Source organism: Columba livia, chromosome 16 (genome assembly GCF_036013475.1).
Source record: "Columba livia isolate bColLiv1 breed racing homer chromosome 16, bColLiv1.pat.W.v2, whole genome shotgun sequence".
NCBI lineage: Eukaryota > Metazoa > Chordata > Aves > Columbiformes > Columbidae > Columba > Columba livia.
The window spans coordinates 7,321,312-7,339,024 of NC_088617.1; the positions used below are offsets into that span (position 1 = coordinate 7,321,312).

Consider the following 17,713-nt stretch of genomic DNA (forward strand, 5'->3'; position numbering starts at 1 on the left):
TGTCCCCAGCTGCTTGAATGTTATCTCTGCTACCAAGAACAGCAAATTTGCTGTCCCTTTGGATGGGGAACCGGACCCTGAGTTAGCGTGGCCTTTCCCTGCGCTGTGCTGGGTGCTGTGGGCACCACTGGGTCCCCTGCAGCAGCTGCTGCCTTGGAAGTGTCGCTGTGGTGGGTGGCATGAGCTGTATGTGTTCCCAGGGCGTGTGGATCTTTTCCCCCAGCTCCCCTTTAACCGAAATGTCCTTCCCTTGCTAACAAGTGACACACGGACCAGGAGGAGAGAGAGAAAATGTGAGATGCCCCAGCTGGGAGGTCTTTTCTCCACATCTCTGGAGGACACAGTGGCAGCTGTGTCACCTGTCCCCTGGGCACGCACACCAGAGCAGGGTGTTCTTCATCCAGCATCATACAGCAAAGCTCAAAGGACTATGCAGAGCCCTGCATTTCTTTGAGGTTCTGGTGAAATAGTGCAGTAGTTCTTCCCCAGGCTGCTCTTGTAATGACAGGTTAGGCTGAACATTCAGTTCAGATTAAATTTTGGGTCAGATACATGGCTGAATTTATGACAATTTTTAATAATTATTGTTTCAGTAAAATGTTTTTTTCTATCACACACACACACCAAGCCCATCACCCTCCCACAGAAACTGTGAATATCTGTTTGCTTGTGTGTCTTCACCTTTGCATGGGAGCATCTGTGGTGGCCCAAGAGGTTGTCACCTCCAGCATGGTGTAGACCTCATGTTATGGGCTAATGCGAAGGAAGAAGCTCCTTTTGGGATCCTACATCCTTCAATCTGTTGAGTTAATGAGCTCTTCAGGTCTGAATCTTGCATCGGTGGGAGCCCTGGATTTGTGATCCCAGCTGGAGAAAGCGGGGCTGTTGTCCTGTGTTCTACTGGGTATGGACCTCCCTGAGGAGCTTGTGCTCCTCAGAAGAAGAACAGCTTGTGCATCCTTCGGTAACTGCTAAGTACACTTTGTGCTTGATTTATGCACCATCTTCTCTCATCTTGGAATGAATGAGCCCTATGATGAGTTTGAAGGCAGGTGACAGCCCAGCTTCATGCACTGCTCCACTGCACCAAGGTCAGCATCTTCCCAGCAGCTCGAGTGAAGAGGATCATCAGTTCCCCAGATCAGGATGTGCTCTTCTCTGGATGGAAGCAAACAGAGCTGGACTGGGGAGCCGAGCCAAAATTTTCAGGCCTATTTTTATTCTTTTCTCCATACTTAAGATTGGAAAATTTTCTGATTTCCTCTGTCTTGTGAACTGCAGACCTGCTCTGCTGAACAACTGTGGTTTTGAGGATGAGTTTTGTGCATGCAGATGAGAGACTTTTCCAGTTGTGTTTTGGTTTGATGTGTAGGTTTTGTGTTTGTTTTGTTTTCGTGGGTTTTTTTTTTTTTTTTTTCAATTATAGGAAAACTGTGAAACTATTGGTTTCATAATGGCTGAAAAAATGTGGCCATAAATACCTTTATTTTACAGTTAGAAACAGCACATCAGTTAGTTACAGTTAGTTAGTTACAGTTAGTTACAGCACATCAGCCAAGACCAGTCTGTTACGGGAGTGTTGCCTCCCTTTCCTTCCAGTCCTATGTTTCAGTTTCAGGGCAGTTTGAGCAGGTCTGTCTCATTTTAATTAAAACCTACATGGTTCATTTTCCAGCCATAAGTCTGTGTTGTCCTGGGGTTGTGGCACTTTGGGCTGTGGCCCCAGCAGCAGCCCCTTGTCCTCCTCTTTGTCCCTGCAATGATGCTTCTCCTCCTTGCCTGTCACAGCAGCTGCTCTGCTGACTCGGCACCCTCTGGGCACAGTGATGGCATGTGGCACTTAGATGGTTTGACAAGGGCACACTGGTGGCCCAGAAAGGACTTTGCTTTAAGCCACGGAATGGAGCTCTGTTGGCCTTGACCCTGAATGCCAGGTCCCCAAGTAGGTGCTGCTTTTCCCAACCATGTGCCACGTTCTCCGGCCTCCCCCGACACCTCCAGCTTGCATCTCCCTTGGTTGAAAAACTTGAGTGTGAATGTCAGTGTTAAATATTTATGGAGCAAACCCCAGTCTCCCAGGATCTGAGAGAAGAAAGCAAAAGTGGATATAGGTGATAATTCAGTGGCTTTTAGCACAAATCAGGACAGGCAACAATGTGTTTGTTCTTTGGGTTTTTTAAATTATTGACCAGGATTCTCACTGGCGTGTTCTTTTTCTTCCTGCAAAAGGAAGGAAACCTGTGGTTCTTAGAAGGCAATGATGTGTGTTTTTTGCCTCGTTTTGGGGCAAAACCTGACATGGACAGTAGGGAAGTGGTTAAACTTGACCCCAGAGCACACTGCTGCTTTTCCTGGGATGCTCCCAGCCTCAGATCCCTGTTTTCTCTGCCCCATAACCTCAGAAACCCCAGCAGCCACTTGTTTTTTGGGAGGTTCAAAATCTGGTGGTACAGACAAGTTTCTCTCTCTCTCTCACTGTCACCTTCTCTTCCTTCCCCCACCACTCTGCTGTAGGGCACTGTTGGCAGTAGCAGTCAAACCCCTCTCCATCCTTCCCCAGCTGTCCCCCAGCTGCAGTTGGTGGCACCTGGTTCTAGTTGAAAGGAGGGGGCAACAGGGGAAATTTCCAAGACAGGAGGCTCTGAGATCAGCTCTGCCAGGATATTAATGGTCTTTATTTTCTCCCTCTAGACTCATCCCTCCTCTGAACCAGCTGGAACTCCTGAGGAACCTGAAGAGCAAATCGGGACTGACATTCAGGTTAGCAGCAGAGTTAAGACAGCTTGGAAAACACACATTTGCAGCTTTTTTTTTTTTCCTTCCTGCTTTTTGCATATGGACAGCCTTGAAGATGTGAGAGATTTTGGCAGCTGGTCCCCCATGGGTCACTCAGCGACCTTGTCCCCATCCCTCTCCTGTGCTGTACATGAATTTCTTCAGCCTGACTTGGCTCTGGAGTAACGTTATGATGTTTGGCTGAAAATGCAAAGTCATATTTTCAAAGGATCTGACTGAGGTAGTGTTCTCAGTTTTCCTCTGACCTTTCTGGTCTTCACCACCCTCAGAGGAGACTCAGCCCCATGATGTGTTAGTTCATTCCCTGTTCCCTCCAGCCTTCCCTTGCCTCCCCCAAGAGCAGGCAAAGTTGTGGAAGTGAGAAGTTTTTGCTAAATTAGCTGTGATGCAGTATACACAATTGCTTCAGAAGTCTGGGAGTCCTGCAGCTTAGCTGTTTGCTCAGGAGGTGTAATGCTTATTTTTTTTTTAAGCAGGTGAGGTTACCCCATTTGGTGAACAGGGATTGTGCAGACCCAGGAGGGATGGAGAGGAGATGCTGGCTGTGCCACTGGGGCAGGATGGGACCTGCCTCAGGTTGTGTGTCTCTCTAGAGAGTCGAGATCTGTAGATCCGTGGGTCAGACTGCAAATTTAAAACATGTCTGAGCTAATGACCGAGGCTGGGCTTCCAGGCTGGTCTGAGCAAGGAGCAGAGGGTGGGGGGGCATTTTTTTGGGTCTCTCCAGGCTGCTGCCTTCAGCCGAAGGGAGAGGAGTCGGGGTCTGCGCAGATCTTGGTGTGGAGGCTGGGCCAGGGCTGGGACAGCATCACGCTCATTGGGATCTGAACTCCTCCTGCCTGGGTCTCCTCGCAGTCTGGTTTGTCCCTTAGACCATCAGGTGTGAGGGAACACAGACCCTTATCTGCTGAGAACCACAGTCTGCTCCATTTCTGGTGGGGCTGCAGGGGCAAGGCTGCTTTAGGGCTCCATATTAAATGCAGTTTCCCGTGAATCAGAATAGTTGAAGGCAGAGCAGGTTTTCCTTGTTGCTGGAGGGAAATGCCACTAAGATGCTTGGCAGTTACGGGGTTTGTTTTCAGTGTGGCCTTAGCTTGGCTTGCAGTGCTATGTTGACCCTTTTGTAGGTGTTCTTCTCACTTTGTCCTCGAAATCAATGATCTTTCAGGACAATCAAGTGGTTTGGGGTCTCAACAGAAAACCACATACAAGAATTGTGGCTCTTGACTCCCTTCATGTAGTGTTTGCCAACTATTATGGCAAAATAGCTGCCAGAGGCTCTGGAGGCAGAAGCCCCAGCTGGGGTGTTGGGGTGTCAGGGCTCTGTGGTCCTTCCCACCAGTGTCCCCCAGCACCTTGCGTTAGCAATGTGGTGCAAAGCACCAAGAGACCTGACATTACCTCTGTCCCAATGGCTAGGAAGGAAAATCAGATGCATGGGAATCATTGAAATCCTTCTCTATGTGCAGGAACAAGCCAGGGCGGTGCATTTCCAAAGGAAGGGGTCGCTCCCTGACCCCACAGAAGTCCTCCTGTACTCACACAAATCACACAACCGTCAGGTGTCTCAGTCACACGTGGGCACGAGGATGGGTTGAGAAAAACTCTTCAGCCCTATGTTTTTGTATGTGTCTTCTCTGAGGTGGTGTGAGTCTTCAGTGATCTTCTGTCCGGGCCAGAAATTCCAGGAATTAAGTGCTCCTTTCCCTTTCTTCTGTCCACAACTTCCACTTAGTCGTATTGTTTGGTATTGTCCTTTCGTTATGTTTTAACAGTGAAGCAGCAGCAACATCTTTTGCCACCTGCCACCATGCTAATGTACTATTGCTTCTGTTTAAAGGAAAGAGCAGCAGCCCGAACCATCGCCAAGGTCTGTATCACTGCCACTGTGCCATCCCCATGCATTACCCGTAGATTTCTGTGTCTGTGTGTGCGTGTGTGTACCGTGTCGTGGTGCCATCGAGGGAAGCATTCTAGGTATTAACGTGCTTTTTTCTGTGCTGTGGCAGTCTGATGTATCTGCGTGTTACGCTGGACCTTAAATCATCTCTTTCTTCCAGTCTGCCTGGGGCTGTAGCTGTGAGGACAGAGAGGCCGGGGGGGGCTAGAGAGGGGTGGGCAGAGCTGGCAGACACTTCTCCAGGGTGACAGGAGGGCTTTTGGTTTATGCTGCTTTTATTTTATTTTATTTTAAATTTTGTTGCTGGAGTTGTAGCTGATACAGTATAACAGGCTGAGTGCCAATGGGTAGGTGATGCTTTGCTGACATCTCCATCACCTGCCGCCACACCAGGCAGTGGTGACATGGGGACACAAAGCCATCACTGTGTCACCGACTTCTCCTGAGCCCTTCATGCTTCATGGACCTGCTGCTCTGTGGGACACAGGAGGGTTCTCTGACACGGCATGACATTGCGTAGCAGAGATACCTTTTCTCCACCCCGTTCCCTCTGGCCTCCCCAGCTCTGGGTGCAGCACGGTCCCTACTCCATCCTCCCCCTGCCTTGGGCCACCGTGCAGAGCGCGTCCGGTGGGCACCTCTGGGACGGGGCGAGCACCTTCCAAGGGCACCCTGACACCTCACCTGGGTAGAGCTTTTCTCTATTCACACAGCCCAGGGAAAGCAACAGGGCTGGTATTTGGGATACTTTTAGGATACTTCTCATGCCCTTAGAATTATTTAGTTCTGGGATTTTTTTCCCCCTATATTTTCCCCAGTTCTTTTAAGTAGTAATTCTGGAACTGAATCTGATTTTTCTTGAGAGGCAAGATGCAAAAGCGATGATCTGTGGGGATCATCTGCTTGGCTTTCAGATCTTCCATCTCATATTTCAAAACAGCTTACAGCCTAAATATTATGAACATTGAATATGTTTTCCAAAAGTGTAACTAGAGCCTGGTGTTTTGTAGATGTAACTTTTTGCTGTGCCTTTTAACTTAAAAGAGGCCAGAAACTAATTTTTCCCTTGTACAAAATCCAACCAAAGATATCTGGGTAGATATGGTGCTGACTAAAGGGAGGAAAATGTCATCCTTCCTTCCCCCTCTCCATTCTCTTTTTTCTGTTTTTCAATTGAGCTTTTCTTTGCAAGCAGAACTTCTGTAGCACTCCATCCACTTCCCTGCCAAATAAACCAAATCTCCAAGATCATGTTTCAACTATCCAGATTTTTTTTCTTTCCTAGTTGGGGTCTCAGCCTGTGTAACTGGAGCGAAGGCTTTATTAAACCTGGCAGCACGACATGGGAAACGCTCTTTGGGAGCAGAGCGGGGCTGAAATCTTGGCCACTCGCCTGTGGCATCAGCAGGTCAACATTTCATCCCAGGGACCTGGCTGTTCTGCTGCCCTGTCTCATACTTTGGGCACATCAAAGAGTAAATCTGCATTTCTCGCAGGTGTCTGACTGTGCAATGAGATAAAATGTCTGTTCAACCCAATCAGCTCCATAGCTGAGGAAATCTGAGGACCGACAGTCCCTTATTAGATCATACCAGCCAGCATCCCTGCAATCGCAGGCAGTGGTCTTATTTCTGAGGCAGTAGTCTTAATTTCTTATTTTGGAATCTCAGTCCTGTCTTACGGGCTTCATTTTTACCAGGTTAGATATAACATTTTTTGGTAGAGACTGCAGGTTTTTCCCTGCTCATTTTCTATATTGCTTTCTTAATCTTATGTCCCAGAAAAAGGAAAAATAGCCTTTCACTGCCCTTATTCAGAGTATTTTTTACTGTATATTGCTCATTCATCAGGGTCATTTCCAGATGCTGCTTTCCTGCTCCTGTAGTGTATCCATCTCTTAAGACACTGCTGGATTTTGTTGCCCTCTGTTGTAGGATGCTAAACCTGAACACAGGAGTGCATAAGCTGAGGGTCTGCAGCTGCTGTGTAGATGGCATTAGAGTGTTTTCCATATTGTTTAGTTTAGCTGCCACAGCAGAATCAAAGCTCTTTCCTTCTGTGTTTCATTAGTGCAATTTCAATTCTACCTCCTCCCACTGCCCTTTTCCATCTGATAATGTCTCAGACCTCAGGAAGGGATTTTGCACAATAGTTGTTGTATTCAGGGAGCCTCAAATCACCTATTTTCCCAAATAAAAGTTTCTGGATTGGTTTTTTACGTTCACATCCCGAATCTCCCACACACTTTAATTTCCAACAGCCTCCCAGTGATGCTTGGATTTTGTTATCCCGTCCTAGAAAACTCATCCTGTATCTCAGCCCCCTGACAGTTCTTCATCCAGCCGTGCTCCCTCGCCGGTGACTCTCTCCCTTAGGAAACTCCTTGGGATGAATCGTCTCTTGCAGCAGACCCCAGCACCACGCTTTTACTGCTTCAGCTGGTGAAGAATTTGCCTCTGTTTCCATTGATGTAAGGAAACATAATCTGTCATCTGGAGATGGCTGGATCTTCCTCCCATTGTAGTAATGTGCAGGGAGTGGCTGATTTCCTATATCCCTCTTTCCATACCTGATCCACCACAAAGTCCTTTAAGAAAGCAGAACAGAAACAGCCTTTTTCACTATTTTGCATCTTGATATGTTTTGAGTTAGAGAAAGGCTGCTGGCATGGCTCATGGGAATGTGCTGTGCAGGACAAATGTCACTTTTCAAGGTTGGGAAGCATGCCACATGCCCTGTGGGGCAACTGGGGGTGGTCATGTCCATGCACCAGTGGTGATGCTGCCCTCTGGCTCTGGTGCTGCCATAGCTGTGCAGATTTCTGCTGGTTTCTGCCAAGCAGGCACTGGGACAGCTGCTGCCTGAACTGAGGGGACCTGGGGAGGTGATTGGGTTAGTGTGATGCAGGCTTGGGGTCACCTGGAGTTACCTGGGTGGCTTTTGATTTGGTCTTGGTGTAAAATGGGACAACTGATCTGAGAGACAAGTTATGTCCTTTCTCTATCGCTTCTGGTTATTTTTTTTCACCATGAGCTCGTCTGCATCCTTGACCAAGTACCAGGTCATGATGTGCTGACCTGCTCAGCGCGACAAGAGCTCACCTCCCCATGCCATGGAGCCCAGGCTGTGATAAGCAGAAAAGATGCTGGCCTTTCTCTACATGCTACGTACCTCTTCCCCCTTGTTATTTTCCTCCGTTTTTCTAAAATCTGCTTTCCAAAATCTGTTCTGTTGCCCATTGCTTTGGGCGCTGTGGCCACCCTTCCATCTGCCTTGGCCAGGAGAAGTGGCCACCTGCCCTCCCCCAGGCTGGCTGCTGCCACAGGAGCAGTTAGTGCTCATCACACCTCCAAGGGCCCGAATCTGAGTCCTCTTCTGCCTCACAACCCCAGGGACGAGGGGCTGCTCTGGGCGGGGGGGCTTTTCTCACCTCTCCTGCTACAGAAAAGTAGCAAGTCTGAGTAGTAACGAGGTTTGATGTTCCCGCGGTAATCAGGCTGGAAATTTCAGTGGCATCTCGTCTCCATTTAATTTTGTCTTGCAATTGTAATGTCAAAAAGGCAAACGGATGGTTAGCCAGGACTATGGGGGCTCCTATATGAAATGTGTGCTTCAGATGCTCTTTAACAGATGGTTTGATAAACATCTGAAGGCATCCATGACCACATTTATACTTCTTGGATTTTCCAATATATGATTGGGTAAAAAGCTAAAAATGAATGAACCAAATGATCATAATAATACATTAATAGCAGAGAAAAAGAAACAGAAGGATTCTGGGGATCTGGGAAGCTAAAACTCAGATTACTTTGTCCAGCATGAGTTCAGTCCTGTAGGTAATGAGACAAACCTTTTTGAAAGGTTGTTCTCAGCTGTGGTTTGTCCTTGACCTTAACGAGCTCAGCAAGACTTTGGCCGTTATATTGAGTGAATGCTGGACTGGGCCGCCTTGTAATGTGTGTGTATATCTGTGTGTATATCTATCAGTGTATGTATATGTCTGTCTGAGGTACACACAACATAAATATCTCCGTTCAGGGGTGTGATTAAGGCTTTTGTATGCACTGGAGGATGCCTTTGGTTGAGTCACTGGGCCCCTGCTCATCCAGCCCAGGGTGTCTGAGGTGTCACTGGCCACCACTGCCTGTGGAAACTGGTGTCAATCACAGGAGCCTGATGGGCCATGGTAGCCTGGGTTAGCATTTGACCTTCTAACCACCTAAACCGGTGTCAGAGACTCATGCTGGGACTGACAGTAATCTGGAAATAATCAGTTGCCTTTAGGGGGAGCAGATTATTTGCACAGAAGAGACTGCATCCTTCCCTCGGGACTGCAGAGGAGACCGAGAGGAGAGAAACCTCCGTGTCTCCCTGAGGCTCTGCATGCTGAATATCCCACTCCCACACCATGATGATCATACCCCAGCTCCAGAACAGCCCCGGGAGCACCGCCAGTCCCCGGGGCTCCCTGGGGTCCAGGGTCCCATCACGGATACCAGAGGAGTCCCCGGGATGCAGAGGGTGGTGTTGGCTGAGCTTGCACGGGATGCCGCCAAGCAGAAGGATTTCTTGCAAATTCCTTCTGTGAGTGCCCGCGAGCTCCTCTGATTGCTGAGTTCAAGTGTGAATTAAAATGAGGTTGGGTATTTTATGCCCTTCAACCTGTTCGATCTGTCCGTGAACTCAGCAAGCGATGCCCGTCGGTGGCCAGGTGGGACGATGGGGCTGCCTCACTCCCCTTGCGCAGGTCGAGGGCTGCTCCATGGCGTGGAGGACCCTGGTGGTGGTGGCCACCATCTCCTGAGGTCGTGGTGGCTATCATCTCCTGAGCAGCCGTTTGGGACGGGCTCATGGGAGCTGTGGTGCTGCCTCAGCAAAGCCAGAGACTCCCAGCAGCAGCAGGGCCTGTCTAAAAAGCGTTACAAAAAACAGATGCACGAACACAGATGTTCAAATCCCTTCCCATGAGGGACTGTGCCACACCCCGTTTTTACCTTTTTATATATATATATATATTTTTTTTTTTTTTTAATTCCAGGCTTAATGCAAATAATTCAGTTTAACCAGCTCTCTTTGTGAAGTTTTTATTTGGCAAAAAAAAAAAAAGAAGAAATTTGAACCTTTTGGATCTTGTTGTACAAACCAAGCTAAAGATCTGGCTCTCCATGGCTTAGGCAATCAAAAAAGTATCTTCTTTATGTGTTTAGAGGAAGAAGAGAATACCTTTTGTTTCCAATGCAGATGAACAAAATCATCCTGCAGGACTCAGTCAATTGTAGATGAACCAATGCCACCAATTCAATGCAGAATTAGTCATTGCTAATAATGATACTTATTGACCAGAGTGAGACAAATTTCAGAAACCTTTTTTTCAATTTTCTTTTCCACTTAACACTCAAACAGAAAAATCCTGTCATGAACCCGGCCCTCAAAACACCTGTCTTTTAAACCTAGAGTCAGTAATCGAAAGTTTCCTGTCTGGCATTTGCTTCCAGGTCTAATTTCTACTCTCCCCTCATTTCCAGTAAAAGCAAACCGTGCAGAGAGTCACTATGCGGATGCTGCTCAGGAAACTCTAGGTACCACGGGAAATGCGTCGCACGGAACTAATCAAAAGCTGCACGGCTCATTCTCCCTCTGCCCTGCTACCACCTGTTCTGATCACTTCTCTGCTTAATAGAGGTACTAGATGAGTAAAAAAAAAAGGTGAAAGAGCCTCCCCATTGCCCACTAAGAAATTAGAGGCTTTCTTGCCTGCTAATCATGCAGAATATGTGATTTGAAGAGATGAGGATGGGGAATTTGCTCTGGGCCAGCAAGCCAGTGTCTGCTCAGCAATGAAGGAGGCCAGGAATTGAAGATTAACAAATGATGGAAATTTTTTTTCAAAAAATTAATCAATATTTTTTTTTTTAAGACCCCTTCCTGTTGCTCCATCCTTTTTCAAGGTCCAGGGAATCCTTGCAAATTGAATTGTGCTGTGCAGCAATATCAAGTTAGTAGCATGAGAAACACCAGCTTCCTACCGCTGCTCAATCACCATTCCTTTGGCTCTCTCAACACCGCAAATTGACCTCTTCCAGTCTTGTGGCCTTTGGAAGCCATGACTTGCCTGTCTAGCACCTCTACTACGCAGCTAGAGAAGGACTAATCTCAGCCTGTCCCACCAGATATAGGGGACCCGGGTTCCCCTTGGCCTTGACATTGGCTTTGTGAATGGTTCTGTTTCTCAGTCCCATGGGGAATAGGTAGCTAGAGCAGGGGCTTTCTTACCAGCAGTGTTTTCATCTCTTTCATCAAGCTGACAGTTGTTAGGTGTCTTCAGAGAATCCCCAACGAACATCCCTCAGTGCACCCATCTGATGGCCACAAGGGCACACAGATACCTATATCTTATTTTGCTTATTTTACACTGGAAGAGTCTCTTCCCCTTCCCCAGACTCTGCTTCTCAGCAGCAAACATGCACTTCAATGTAGCGAGGCCCGGAGTTTGCATGCAGTGAATGCTGGCAGGGGGTCCCCAGCGCAGGAGTGACAGGACACCCAGTGATGCCGCATGCTTGTGGAATCGAATTTCTGCATGCTCTCTTTTTGGAGTCCGTTTGAATTCTCAAAATCACCAGTCTCTGTCTCCCTCAGAAAGCCACCAAAAATAAATTTTTAAAAGTACATGTATCTCTGGTTTTCTCCATTAATTGTTCCAACTTGTATATTTTCTTTTCTTGCTATTTTTTTCCCTGCTGGCTGTTTTTATTATTTGTCAGACTAGAGGCCAGGACTTGTGCCTGAGACTTGCGTGTGTACCAGAAGATCAGAAGTAGTTTGGTAAATCCCATCTCTGAGTGGGTAATAGAGAGGAAGTGGGCATGATCTAGAGTTTGTAATAAGCAGTTCTCCATGGTAGGAAATACCCTGTGTCTGGATAAATAGTCTGAATTTTTGAGTTAGCCTCCTGCTGTGCATTTTGACAGTGGTGTGGAAGTTCATCCTTGAACAAACTGGTTTAAATATCAGGCAATCATCAGTTGTGAAACAGCATTTCAGTAGTTTTCCAAATGGCAAAGATTTGGTCAACAGTCTAGCTAATAAATAAGTATATATATCTCCTGACTTTTGCAGGGTTTCCGTTTGCCAGGTGAGGTTGGTTTATCCTTGGAGGTAGAGGAGGGACCCCTCCCCAGAGAAAGGCTCCTTTCAATTGCTTAATTTTGAGGTTGGTTTTGGCAGAGATTAAAACAAGCGGTGATATTCGTAATGCTGTCCTCTCACCTGTCCATGTCTGCTTCTGTTTTCTGGAAAATCAGCCACTCTGATCTTTGTCTTCCTTGCATGTCTTCCTAGGCATGATTTTTTTTAAGTGGTAAAGCCAGTATATTTTTTTCTATTTTCTACTGAATTCCTTCCCACTGTGGTCCTCATTTCATCTTCCCCATCTTGAGTCCTGCAAGGGAAAGGGAGGATTAAACAAATAAGTATCTCAAGACCTTAATCCATTGGAGACCCTGAGAAGGAGGCTTACAGACTGTGGTTCTTCTAGTCAAAAAGGAGTCTTGAGCTCTGGAGTAGCTACAAGAGCATCTTTGTTACCTGCATCTGTCCTGAATGTAGTGTTTTACACACTGTGCTTTAGTAAAACCGTAGGTTAACCTTGAAGGGATTTAAAAATAATTAAAATGTCTTGTTTTTCCTGGCCCCTGGGGCTGCCTGTAAACCCCCACCACACAAACTCATGGGGGCAGATGCCAGCGCTTTGATGTACCTGAGGCTGAGTGCTAAAAGCCATCATCTAGGATGCATATAACGAAATAACTGCAAGCCATGAGACAATCGTGGAAAACTCAGTGTAGGTAAATTAATAGAAAACTCCTTAGAAGCTGTGGTTTCTTAATGTACTAAACCAATGGTCTCTAGTCAATAAATGCAATAATGCATACATTTTTAGAGAGTAATGTAACTATACCAAGCCAGATTAGGAAGTCTATCAAATTCTGCTTTGTAAGATACTTTCCTGGCATCTGCTCAGAGGGATGAAGGTACCGCAGAGACCTGCTAGTGGGAAGGGGCACACGGAGCAGTGAAGGTGTTTGCAGAGCCCTTGCCCGGCCTGCAGGGAGAATATTTCTTGAAATCTTGTTTGGGAATAATCAGCCAGCTCGAAGATGCAATCTAGATGCTTTGCTTTGCTCCTGAAATGCAAAACAACCGAGCTGGCAAATAGCAAAAGGTTGCAAGAAAATGTAGATTGTGTGTGACGTGGTGTTTGAGAGCGCTCAACGTCGGTTTGGAGAAAAACTGCTGTGTGCTAGGGAGAGAGGGGTGATGGGATAACTGCAAAACACTGAAGGCCAAGGTTAAAGATGAGTCTGGCTCCAGTGTCCGTTTGCCGACCTGAGGCCCCCTGCTCAGCCGGGCTTTACATGGTGGCCATGGGGATGGTGACGCTCTGGTCTTTCCAGTTGTGATTTCAGCGTATCCCTTCAACTCAAATCTAACATGGTGCTTGTGCACAAGGATGAGATGAGGGCTTACTCACCATGACACAGATCCTTGGCTGACCTTTTGTTTTCCTCATACCCAGGTTGCTCTGCTTTAACAATTCCCTTCTCCGGGCTGAATTCACCTTTGCAAGCGCTTTTCTGAAATCAGGCTTGAGCCTGGTCCTCTCTTGGTTTCTGCTCTAGTCATGGCAAGTTTTGCACACACAGATGTACTTTCTGTTCCTTCATGTCTCAGTAATTGGTTTCTGTCTCTTATTTGCACCTGAGACCAGACCGGAGCCTAGGGATAGCCACAAAGGCTGTCATTCACTCCTGCCTGGTTTTAACAAGCTGTTCTCAAGTGCCATGAGCTCAGCACAAGTTCTGGATTAAAAAGCAGCCTCATTTCCCAACAGGAGGTAACATCTTTCTCCTGGCCATAGCTTCTCCAATGAACGAACACTGTTACTGGTTGAATTCATGTGCAGACGTGGATCTGACTCTCTGTTAGTCCAGCTCGGTTTGGCTGGTGTTTGCTGACTGCAAAATGAAGGGAGAAAATTAAACAATTACTCAAGTATAGTTAAAAATCAATGATAGGAAGTTACAGGAGATACTTTTTATTAATCCAAAATTATTGCTAATGTAACGAGCCCACGTTTTTTCAGAAGTGCTGATTTAATACTATAGAGAACTGAAGAATGAAGCCAAATTTAGAGGGTTTCAAATTGGGAGTTCAGACCCCCAGCATCCTAAGGAGGCTGATGGCAGCTCATTTAAGGGTTGGCTCTCGTGTGTTTTGCTGCTGAGTGCTGGGCTCTTGGTCCTACATGAACCTAAATGCAGAATCTGCTAAAGTAGTGAGCACCTTTCCATCAGCTGTGGGCCCATGGATCGATCAGTCTTTCAGTGTTCATCCAGAGTGGGTGCTCATTTTTTGACTGGCAGCAGAGAAAAAGTTCAACTCAGTTTCTGTTAAACTCAAGTCAAAAGCTGAAAGTTTTGTAAACCTTCCCTAGAAGTCAGCCTGGAAACCTTAAAATGTTTTTGTTATGTTTTTAATGGTTGCCAACTGCAAGTGGTTTTGAAGACCCAGGAACTGAAGCACGGCCCATTATGCTGTTCCAGCTTCCCATAATCTTTGTCTCTGGTTGTAAAGCCACAGTTTTCTTTCCCTTTTCCCTGGGCTGAGCAGGGCTCCTGCCCCATGCTCACACCACCCTTAGATGTCACGATCACAAGCATCAGTTGGTGTCGTGGTGTGTGGCTGGGTTAGTGCTTTCCTCATGTCTGTGTCACTGACTCATACGCCCTCCACCAAACAGAGGCTCATTTACCATCTGCTTGAGTGACAGCGAAACGCCACTTCTCTGAGACACTGCGTCACTCTGCGTGACTTTCTGGTTGATTATGAACATGATCTTGGATTAGCTGACTATGTATATCTCTATATATGTCTATGTTTCTTTTGGGCTCTCTCCTACCAGCTCCTGCAGACCCCAACAGCATCCTGCTCTGCAGGAATTGTACTTGCATGTGATTCCAGGTGTCATTTCCAATGAGAGAATTGCATGGCAGAAGGAATAATGCATTAAATTGTTCATATCGTTTCATGCTGTCTGTGTTAAAACAAAGAAGTTACATCAGGTGTGAGGCTTTTTTCCGAGTAGTGAGTATTCAGGAACAAGACCCATCCATATCTTAATTGCTCATCAGATTTCTAAGTGATTTTTAATGTGTAGAAGTGTTGCACCTCATGCTGTCAGCCTTAAAACTCTTTGCTCGTGTTCCTCACTGAGTTCAATGCTTTCTTTTTTGCCTTTTGTGACGATTCTGGCAAATATTTGCAGCACATTTATTGTGATTTAGGATCAAATGGCAAATAAAATTTTAATCTGATTTCTAATCCAAGAAACACAGAATGAGAATTGCTTTGAAACCTTTGGCTCATTATGTGCGATGATTTTGGTAGCATGAGTGACTAAGGCTTACATCCAGAAAGGTATTTAGGCACACGCTTGTTCCCAGATTCCTGTGGGTTTGTACCTCTGATCTGAGTTTCAGCTCTGCTGAACGTCAGTTGGTCCCATGGCTTTTGGCCAGGCTGGTGGGCAGCACGCTGGCAAGGAAATCTCTAGCACTTACCTGAATTAAAAACGTGGTGTTAATTGGATTAATTTTGCTTTTTTTAACTCGGTCATGAACAAATTTTATGTTCTCTCAAACGTATCTTTAACTCAAAATTGTTGCCCAGCTGATGGCCACAGATCCCCCTGCTCCCCGTTCCCAGAATCCCACTGTACTACTCAGAAAATGCTGCCCAAGCACCTTTCTCTCCCTGTAAATGTTCAACATCTTGCAATGTAAAGTGCCTTTGTAAAAATAGCACCTACTTACTCAACAGATCTGTTTCCTGTGTGTCTTCAAGTCATATTTTCTTCCTTTACTGACAAAAATGAATGTCTGTTCCTGTCAGCACAGTCCAGCTGGGGAAAAGGGAGCTGCATTTTGTTTTGCTTCAAATATCAGCAGCTAAATTCTGATTGAAGAAGCTCGTGCCAGTTTTGAATGCTCAGGAGAATTGTTTGATCCTGAATTTTAAGGTGATGCTGCTGAGAGACAGAAAAAAAAAAAAAACAGGTCTTTGGTTGGTAATCTGGAAATCTTAAGTGGAAATTGAAATTCCTGCCATGTTCTTCTCACAAATTGAGTCAGAGCATTTGCAGCAAAATGATGAGCGGCTACTGCAGTGGTACAGGGTACTGGGAATTACACCCGAGGTTTTACTCTCTTCTGATTTGCCTATACATAAAATATTAGCTACTTGTGCAAGTGCCTTGTACTGGTTGTATAATGTCTGTTAGTGTGTTTTAATAATCAGTTGCTATTCAGAAAATATCAAATTATCTGAAACTATTTGCCGTTTGGTTTCCCCAATGCTGCCTCTATAAAGTTTGCACTTTCATAAAGATTCACAGAATCTTTTTGTTTTGCAATTTTAGCGTGAAAATTCGTCAACTTCATTTGGGTGAAAGTTTTTAATAAAAAATTTCAGAATTTGGAAGATAGTCAGAGCTGGCTCAGCAGACTATTTCTCAGTGTGATCATCTCTATTTCTGGAGAGATCTTCTTTTCAAACCATAATTATGAGATTTTAAAGAAATGGGATTCTAATAGAAAAAAGAACACAATAAAATGCTACATTCTGTAAAATTTTGCTTTGCACGTTTATTACGCTCATAGCAGAGCTGCAGATAGATGGCAGTTAGCTTTTAGACTGAAACTTTATAGGGTACAAAGGAGTTGCATACTGAGTGTTGGTATTTAAGTCTTTGAATATAAGACTGGAAAAAGAGGAACTCTTTGAAATATATAAAAAGGGTTGATCATGTTTTAAGAGGCAGGAAATACAGGAGCTGGAGAAAGGGAGAGGACAGGTCTGAGCAGCACAAGTGAAGTGTTGCCAAGAAAGTAAGAAGTTTAAGATAAAGGCCTTTTTATTGGTATTTTCATATTAGATCTAGGGCTTAGGAAGGCAGTTGTGAAAGAAAAGCTTCCTCGCTCATGATCGGAACCGATCAGTGATTTAAGGAATCATAACCTCATTGTTTAACGTCATTCTGTCCCGCCAGCCCTGGCATCCCACGAGGGGCTCCTGTTTAAGTCCTCATTATCTTCTTTCTCTTAATAATCATTCTCATTTCACTCATTATGGCGAAAACATTTCTACAAGATTTCTTAAAAAAAAATAAAATAAAGAAAATAAATATATATATATTTTTAAAAAGCCAACAGCAAAACTCCATCTTACTGCTGCTTGGAAGTGCTCTTGGTTTCTAATGGCTGGTGGGGAAGGACTGCGTGGTTTCCAGAATGACTCCTCCTGCTGTCTCCTTTTTGTCTTTGTTTCAACGTGTTTCTCTGAACAGTCAGAAGGTCAGTTTGAAAGATCGTGTCTTCTCCAGTCCCCGCGGTGCTGGCACCAAAGGGAAAGGCTCTCCACAGGCTCAGGGCATCCGGAGGTCCCCCAGCGCTGACCAGAGCATCGAGGACAGCCCCAGCAAAGTGCCCAAGAGCTGGAGCTTTGGAGACCGCAGCCGAGCCCGCCAAGCTTTCCGCATCAAGGGAGCGGCATCACGGCAAAACTCGGAAGGTGAGGGCTTGGAGTGATGTGCCAGATCCCAAATCCCTGTCTGGCCCTGACATCCTCTTCCTCCCCACTTAAGAAGGTGCCAGCCAATGTCCTTCCGTAGATTTCCTTTCCCTTGTAGTCCTTTAGCTTGGGCTATAATAAGAGATAAGAAAACACCCGCTGACACCCACGATAACGTATATAGAATCATAGAATTGTTTTGATTGGAAAAGACCTTTAAGATTGTGAGTCCAACCGTTAACAATCTTGATATATAGCTGCTAGAAGGACGATGCCTGATCTCAACAGAAAATGGTGGCTTTTGTCTGGAAAGCTTTTCATAACATTCCACATAAATTTGAATTCAACACTAGCACATCTACTAGTATGACATTTTAGAGCCCCTAG

General features: G+C 45.8%; 1 protein-coding gene across 24 annotated transcripts in view; it reads left to right on the forward strand.

The window, feature by feature from the left end:
• KCNQ2 (potassium voltage-gated channel subfamily Q member 2) overlaps positions 1-17,713 on the forward strand; it is a 73,498-nt gene that overhangs the window by 34,848 nt on the left and 20,937 nt on the right. For 4 of the 24 annotated variants that reach the window (XM_065032333.1, XM_065032334.1, XM_065032317.1 and 1 more), the window contains 3 exons: positions 2,692-2,760; positions 4,637-4,666; positions 17,103-17,326. In XM_065032333.1, the coding sequence (XP_064888405.1) occupies positions 2,692-2,760; positions 4,637-4,666; positions 17,103-17,326 (323 nt within the window). Of the gene's footprint in view, positions 1-2,691; positions 2,761-4,571; positions 4,667-10,221; positions 10,276-17,102; positions 17,327-17,713 lie in introns of those variants that run through there. The other 20 variants (XM_065032335.1, XM_065032323.1, XM_065032326.1 and 17 more) reach the window with 14 other exon arrangements.